The 8,635-nt window shown below is 38.1% G+C and overlaps 1 protein-coding gene across 7 annotated transcripts in view; it reads right to left on the bottom strand.

The window, feature by feature from the left end:
• Positions 1–2,967: 2,967 nt before the first annotated feature.
• The window catches only part of ZNF215 (zinc finger protein 215), a 29,966-nt gene continuing 24,298 nt past the window's right edge, over positions 2,968–8,635 (bottom strand). For 6 of the 7 annotated variants that reach the window (XM_038568921.1, XM_038568919.1, XM_038568918.1 and 3 more), the window contains one exon: positions 2,968–4,561. In XM_038568921.1, the coding sequence (XP_038424849.1) occupies positions 3,645–4,561 (917 nt within the window). In that variant the 3' untranslated portion in view covers positions 2,968–3,644. The remainder of the gene's footprint in view (positions 4,562–8,635) is intronic. The other variant, XM_038568924.1, reaches the window with a different exon arrangement.

Raw genomic sequence — 8,635 nt, 5'->3', positions numbered from 1 at the left:
TAGGTGCTATACACATGTAAGTATGTGGAATTTAGCACATAGATAGTCTTGGGTTGTCAGAGGTGGCTTTCTAGGGGAAGAAATCTCTTCAGCTGAGCTTGAAGGAATGAAAATTAGATGAAGAGAAGGAAGAGGTCTCCAAGAACAGGAAATATATGGAAAACCACACTGCTAAGCATACACAGTGGATGGGAAACTGGAAGCTGTTGCATGGCTGATAGATGGAGTCCAAAGGGTGTAGGGCAAGAGAACATTAGAACATGAAAGGCAAATGAGTCATTTCAGAGTTTAGATTTCACCTTTTTAGGTCAACTTTTGTTGACAGGGAGTCTTTGAAAGGTTTAAGCATTTGTGTACAATAATCAAAACTTGTATTTCAAAAAAGATCCTCTGCCTGCATTTTACAAAATTTAAGGCAGAGACACTAGTTGCAGTAAGGTAGGAGAGAGGACAATAACCAGAAATATAAATATAGTATCAGGAGGGATATATGCAGATAGATACAAGGAAGAGTCTAAAAGATCTGGTGAGTATATTAACTAAGGTACAGGGCAACCTGTGATACAAAAGAAAAACAAAACACAGCAAAACCAGGAGCTTATATGTGACAAGTTTATTTCTACCAGTATGGAGGTAGGTGGGTGGTCCAGGATCCCATTCCCAATACTGGCTTCCATTTGTAGTTCACTACAGTTACTACAGTTTTCATGGTTTCCCAGCCAGCAGGGAGAGGAAAAGGTGTCAGGAGAGTAGGATAATGCCTAGCTTCTTGAAGACCTGGAAGTGACACACATCACTTCTGTTCACATCCCATTGGCCAGTACTAACAGAGGGAAATTTAGAGTTGGGTGGCTAAAATTCTATTGACAGTGAAAATGGGATGAATAACGATAATGGATAACAACTAGCAGAGTGCCTTAGTAATTCGTGGGATACGGCATACAGGCACAGAGAGAAGGGGCAGGTTTTTGAGATTAGACAACTGGACCATTCCCTGCACTGAGGCTGAACAGCTCATGAGCCATCCATATGGAGATGTCTTATAGGTCTGGAGCTTGGGGAAGATATTTTAGCTTGAGGTCATCCATGCAGAGATAGTAACTGAAGTTACTTCAGTAACTGAAGACTAGAACAGTGAGGAGCAACATCACATGGAGAGATAGATCTCTGACTCAGGAGGAACTGCTGTCAAAGATTTAAGAGGAAAATCAGGATACTGTACTATCCTGTATACAATACAGTATACTGTACTGTAGTATATAAAAAGCAAGGGAAAAAGATACCTCAAGAAAAAGGGAGCCACTGATAGAGTCAAACACCACAGGGAGATAAAGGTGAAGGAAGATAAAGGCTAAAAAGTATGTTAGGTTCCAAAAAAGAAGCAGTTGGTTACTTTGTCGAGCACTCTTTCATTAGAGTGATGAGGATTATGACCAGATTGCAGGTTGTTGAGGAGTGGGCAGTGAGCCAGTATGGACAACACTTTCTGGAAGTGTGGCTGGCATGGAGATGAAAGAGAAGTATAATTACTATGGGTAGTGGAGCAGAGAGGTTTTTGTTTTGCCTTTGTTCCTTTCCTAGTTTTTCAAGGTAGATGTGACCTTTTAAATGCTGATGAGAAGATGCCAAGTATAGAAGGTGAATTTAAAGATATAAAAGGGGGGTAAGATCCCTGGGTGGCTCAGTGGTTTGGCGTCTGCCTTTGGCCCAGGGCGCGATCCTGGAGTCTCAGGATCGAGTCCCGCGTCAGGCTCCTGGCATGGAGCCTGCTTCTCCCTTGGCCTGTGTCTCTGCCTCTCTCTCTCTTTAGGTCTATCGTGAATGAATGAATGAATGAATGAATGAATAAATAAATCTTAAAAAATAAAGATATAAAAGGAGAGGTGATTGATGGGAGTGGGGATTTTTTTGCATATTAAAAATAATTTATTCCTTTTTTTCCTTTTAATTTAAATTCAATTTGCCAACATATAGTATAAGGGAGTGATTTCTCTAAGAAAGTGAAAAGGGAAAGATTCAGAGCACCATGGTATGAAAGGATAGTTCTTCCATTGTTACAGAGGAGAAATGCACTCTGAAGATTTGATGGCAGGATGTGGAGATAGTTTTGGTCTGGCAGTATACAACTTCTCTGATGGAAACAAGCTGATCTTCTGAGGGATGGGTGTGGTGATTTATGAAGGTGAGGAGAGTAAGAAGTCATAATTCTGCATAATTCATTTAAAAATTGTGTCTAAATAGTGTTTGGGAAATAGAGAAGACTGCTGTCTGGGGAAGGAGAAGGATTTCTGGTAAGCATCAATGCCCAGTAAAGAGCTGGATGACTAGCTCAGATCATACAGCAGGTACATGATGCCAGAAACATGTTCACTGTAAAAGCTGAAAGAAGAGTCCTATATTTGTCTTCTGTAGGCTCTCGGGGTAGAGGGGAACTGGACAGCCACATGACAAAAAAAAAAAAAAAAAAAAAGACAAAAGTAGATGACTCTTATACCATATACAAAAATTAAATAAAGGGACGCCTGGGTGGCTCAGCAGCTGAGCATCTGCCTTCGGCTCAGGCTGTGGTCCCGGGGTTCTGGGATCGAGTCCCACATCGGGCTCCCTGCATGGAGCCTGCTTCTCCCTCTGCCTGTGTCTCTGCCTCTCTCTGTGTCTCTCATGAATAAATAAAATCTTTTTTAAAAATTAAATAAAAAATGGATTAAAGACCTGAAACCATAAAACAAATGAATACAGAATAATTTTCTACATTAACTCATAAGTGTTCACACTCCAGTATACCTTTTTGGTTTTTGAATAAGATATGAGCTTTAACAAAAAGCCCCAATCATCATTCATTGGAAATGTCTCCTATAGAAGTATTTTGGGGCAGATTAAAGATAAGCTTGTCTCAGGATCCCTTTGTCTCAGGATCCCAAAGGGATCCTGAAGTAACTTACAGAAGGAAAAGGAAGTTCTAGAGCATCGAGTATTAAGACATTTTATTGACCTCTTAATATTTGGTATAAATGATAAACCTTGAAGCTATGGCTCTCTCTCCAGCCTAGATCCCAAAGAGTACTTTTAAAAATGCAGATATGAAGACTACCTATAGATTTGTTAACCCACCTCCCACTGCAGTTGATAACGCTCCTCCAATTCTAGTCCCCACTCAGCACCAGGACAGTGAAGGATACTATCAGGGATGGAGTAATTTGCCATGGCTGTCATCTCTATTAATTCAGAGAGTTCAGTCCTTAGAAGTATAGTCTTTCTGTATTCTTCTGGGCTCCTGGTTTCTTATGACCTTCTTATAAGGACTGAAAGTTTGAGTTTTATTAAAATATCCAACTCCAAGGGTTTTGCTTGGCTCCTCACTAATACCTACTTCAATAAATCATGTGAATATAGGATGCCATAGCTCCCATTTATGAACCAGGAATGATGGCAACAGATAACAGAATAATGATAGGCAGACTTGTATGGTGATACATTTAACTCCAAACCCTTCTGGCTTCATTTGAGAGCCTGGAAACCACCTCAGATTCCTATCCAATAACAGATTTCTCTCCAATATTAATTCCGTCATATCAATTAAAGAATAATCCCTGACAAATGTTTTCTTGCATTTACTCTATTCACTAGATTCCTTCCAGTTAAATTCATTGATGTAAGTAAGTAATCCTTTGTTGCTTCCTGTTAGAGGACTTCTCTTGAGTATGAATTTTTTGGTGTTTTTTAAGGTTTGAATTCCTGTTGAAGGTTTTCTCACATTCCTGACATTTGAATGGTTTCTCTCCTGTATGAATCATTTGATGTCGAATAAGGGATGAGCTTCGGCTGAAGGATTTTCCACAGCTAATACATTCATAGGGATTATCTCCAGACTGAAGTCTTGAATTTTTATTACTGTCTTCACTCTCACTGACAGCTTTTCTACAGGTATTGCCTTCACAGACCTTTGCTTCAGTATGAATTTTTTGATGCTTAGTAAGGTTTGTACGTCTGTTGAACAATCTCCCACATTCACTGCATTTATAAGGTTTCTCTCCTGTGTGAATGATCTGATGTCGAATGAGAGATGAACTCCGGCTGAAGGCTCTTCCACATTGATAGCATTCATAGGAATGCACTAAGGTATGACCTTCTGGGTACTGAACACCTATACCCAGGCTCAAGGCATTCCCACATTCATCATATTTTGAATATTGCTTACCTGAGTCTATATTAAACTTGAAGTTAGTTTTAAACTTATCACATTTTGAGGACCCCTTTCTTATAGGAATTCCTTGTTGTATACCCAAAATTGAATTAACTGACTTAACATCTAAGCTTTTCTTATTCTCTCTACTTTCAAAGTTTCCCACCTCAGAGCAGACTGTCTTATGAACAAAAGCTTCTGACAAATTTATGTCCCAGTGTTCTTGTTTCCTATATAGCCAATCATCGCTCACCCAAGCATCTAAAGAAGGGGATCCACTTTTGGTCAGTCTTGTCATAATCACGCCAGGAGATGAAACTTTTCCAGAAATTTTCTGCATTGGAACTGAATCTTGGTTTTCTGAAATTACCCCTCTGTCTAAAAAGAAATTAAAAATTCCATGAAATAGAAGAAAGGCAAGTGTTTAATTAGGAAAGGAATGCTAAACCACACAAGGGAATATGCATATTTTATAGGTCTTAAATACAGAATGGAAATGTGAGGTGAAATTAGAAAAGGGGAATTATAGAAAAAATAAAAGGGAAACAGTATTAAAAAGGAGGTCAGGAGGGATCCCTGGGTGGCGCAGCGGTTTGGCGCCTGCCTTTGGCCCAGGGCGTGATCCTGGACACCCAGGATCGAATCCCACATTGGGCTCCCGGTGCATGGAGCCTGCTTCTCCCTCTGCCTATGTCTCTGTCTCTGTCTCTGTCTCTCTCTCTCTCTCTCTGTGACTATCATAAATAAATAAAAAAATATTAAATATTTAAATATTAAATATTTAAATATAAAAATATTTTTAAAAAAGGAGGTCAGGAGATCATAAAATATGAGGACAGCTATTTAGGAATATTAGAGAGAATACATAGGGCTTGGTAAAATACCAGCATATGAACTGGGATGGGGTCACCTATTACAGTTCAAATTATTACTGGTTCATAAATAGTCTGTGTGGGCTATACCTACCTAACTTTATTTTTTACTTTTTTAAAAAATTTATTTAATTTATTTATTCATGAGAGACACAGAGAGAGAGAGAGGCAGAGACACAGGCAGAGGGAGAAGCAGGCTTCCTACAAGAAGCATGATATGGGACTCGCTCCTGGATCCTGGGATCACACCCTGAGCCAAAGCCAGATGCTCAACCACTGAGCCACCTCGGCTTCCCATCAAAATCCCTTTCTCATTTAGCTTCTGTATAAATATGTCCAATATACTGTATTTTTTAGCAATTTTTTAATAATTAAATTTCACTGACTTCCCTTTATCCTTCTGCATATAACTTCAGCTTTATCTAATGCTTTTACTTCCACATTTTATTGCTAGCCAAAACACATCTTCAGCTTTCTAGTCTCACTTATATTATCCACTTTTTTTTAAAAATCTGTCTCCAAGACAATGCCACTTGGCTATCCTACTACTGTCTTCCAACTCAATAAACGAGCCTGAGAATTTCATCTTTCATGTGGAAAGAACCTCCCTCAATGTCCTTACTTGTTTGGTGAGTCATTGTTCTTCTAATATTTATACTAGAGTCTGCAAAGATTTCTTGCATACTCATTGCTCTTTATTTCTTGTATCTAATCTGCCCTGAGGTACTATTATTTTATGAAATGACTTTTACCTCAAGCAGCCCACTGATACATCCAATTTTGTCGAATACCTATTAATTCACCCTGATTTAGCCTAATTTCTAGCAGAAATTGTCTGTATAATACACCAGAAACTGGAGGATTAAAACAATCTCCTAGGGCAGAGTCTAGGAATATAATGAGAGTACGGACTATAGTTTCCCTGTTTCTGCCTCTTTTTTTTTTTTTTAAAGATTTTATTTACTTATTCATAGACACAGAGAGAGAGGCAGAGACACAGACAGAGGGAGAAGCAGGCTCCCTGCAGGGAGCCCAATGCGGGACCTGATCCCGGGTCTCCAGGATCACACCCCAGGCTGCAAGCCGCGCCAAACCGCTGTGCCACCAGGGCTGCCCTGTTTCTGCCTCTTAAGTGTATACTGGGTATGTGGGCAGATAATCTATATTTTAATTCATAGATCTTCAGTGAGAGAGAAACCTCTTCTAAACCTGTACCTAATTCAGGTGGTGAGATCCTGGACTTCAAGCTTGATCCATAATGTGATGAGGTCTCTTAGGAGAGAGTAAGTGTATTTAACAAGGGAGAGGAAAAAAATTATTTGTGGCCAGAAACAGACCAAGTAGATCAAAATAGTTGCACATTCATAAAAACCCACAGTTAACATTGCACTCTAAGGGGGAAAAACAGAGCTCTTCCTCTAAGATCAAGACAAGGATGTCCACTCTCACCACTTTCATTCAACATAGTACTGAAAGTCCTAGCCACAGCAATCAGAGAAGAATAAGAAATTAGAGGCATTCATATTGGTAAATATGAAGTAAAACTCTATTTGCAGATGACATGATGCTATATATAAAAAACCATAAAAGACTCAAACAAAAAACTACCAGAACTAATAATTTAGTACAGCTGCAGGATACAAAATTATTATTACAGAAATCTGTTGCATTTCTATACCTTAAAATGAAGTAGCAGAAAGAGAAATTAAGAAAATAAACCAAATGGGAGGAGTGGGGAAGGGAGGAGAGGGAAAGGAATGGAGGAAGGAAGCAAACAGTCCTGTTTACAATTGCACCAAAAAACTAAATATATAGGGGAAGTGAGTGGAGGGATGGAGTAACTGGGTGATGGGCATTAAGAAGGGCACTTGAAGTATGCAACTGATGAATCACTAAATTCTTCTGCTGAAACTAATAATACAGTATATGTTAATTAAACTGAATTTAAATAAAAATAGAAAAGAATAAAAAATACAGGAATAAATTTAATCAAGAGTCAAACACCTATACTCTGAAAGCATAAAACGATACTGAAAAATGACTTGAAGATAATAACACTAAGAAATGGAAGGATATCCCATGTTCATGGATTGGGAGAGCCAGTATGTTAAAATGTCCATACTACCCAAAGCAATTTACAGATTTAATGCAACCCCTATAAAAATACCAACAGCAATTTTCACAGAACTAGAGCAAAGAATAGTAAAATTTGTACAGAACCACAAAAAACCCCAAATAGCCAACGAATCTTGAAAAAGAAGAACAAACCTGAAGGTATCAAGACATACTAAGCAAAACTGTAGTAATTAAAACAATGGTACTGGCATAAAAAAATAGACATATAGACTAACAGAACAAAATACAGAGCCAGAAATAAACCCACAGCTTTATGATAATTGATCTAAGACAAAGGAGGCAAGAATACACAATGGGAAAAAGATGGTCTCTTCAACAAATGGTGATGGGAAAACTGGACAGCTACATGAAAAAGAATTAAACTGGACCCCTTTCTCACTATATACAAAATTTAACTAAAAATGAATTAAAGACAAAAATGTGAGACCTGAAACCAAAGAATTCCTAAAAGAAAACATAGGCAGTAGTTTCTCTGTCATTGGTCATAGCACCATTTTTCCAGATATGTGTCCTTTGCCAAGGAAAACAAAAGCAAAAATAAACTATTGAGACTACACCAAAGTAAAAAATATTTTGTACAGTGAAGGAAACTATCAACAAAATTAAGGACTGATGGGAGAAGATATTTTGATTTTTGATTTTTAAAAATTTTTTAAAGATTTTATCTATTTGAGAGAGAGAGTGAGAGCATGAGCAAAGGTGAAGGGTAGAGGGAGAAGTTGACTATGCAGTGAGCAGGGAAGCCCAAGATGGGAGTTGATCCCAGGATCATGACCTGAGCTGAAGGCAGACACTTAACCAACTGAGCTAGCCAGATGCCCTGAGAAGGTATTTTCAAATCACAAATCCAATAAAGGGTTAGAATCCAAAGTATATAAAGAACTTATACAACTCAACATGAAAAAAAACCCAACAACAATCCAATTCTAAAATGCACAGGGGACCTGAATATTTTTCCAAAGCAGACATTAGATGGCTAACAGACACATGAAAAGATGTTCAGCATCACACAACATCAGAGAAATGTAAATCAAAACCACAATGAGATATCACCTCACACTGGTCAGAATGGCTAAAATCAGAAACACAAAAAATAAGTGTTGGCAAGGATGTGGAGAAAAAGGAACCCTTGTGCACTGTTACAGGAATGCCAGCTGGTATAGCCACTATAGAAAACAGCATGGGGTTTCCTCAAAAAATTAAAAATAGAAATCCTATATGATCTAGTAATTCCTCTACTGGATATTTAGCCAAAGAAAAGGAAGACACTAATTCAAAAAAATATATATACCCTTATGCTTATGCAGAATTATTTATAATAGCCAAAATATAGAGGCAACCAAAATGTTTATCTATAGAGGACTGAATAAAGACAATGTGGTGTGTGTGTGTGTGTGTATACACACATATACACACACGTATATATGCATACATATACCCACAC

Source organism: Canis lupus, chromosome 21 (genome assembly GCF_011100685.1).
Source record: "Canis lupus familiaris isolate Mischka breed German Shepherd chromosome 21, alternate assembly UU_Cfam_GSD_1.0, whole genome shotgun sequence".
NCBI lineage: Eukaryota > Metazoa > Chordata > Mammalia > Carnivora > Canidae > Canis > Canis lupus.
This window is presented reverse-complemented; position numbering and strand designations above follow the sequence as displayed.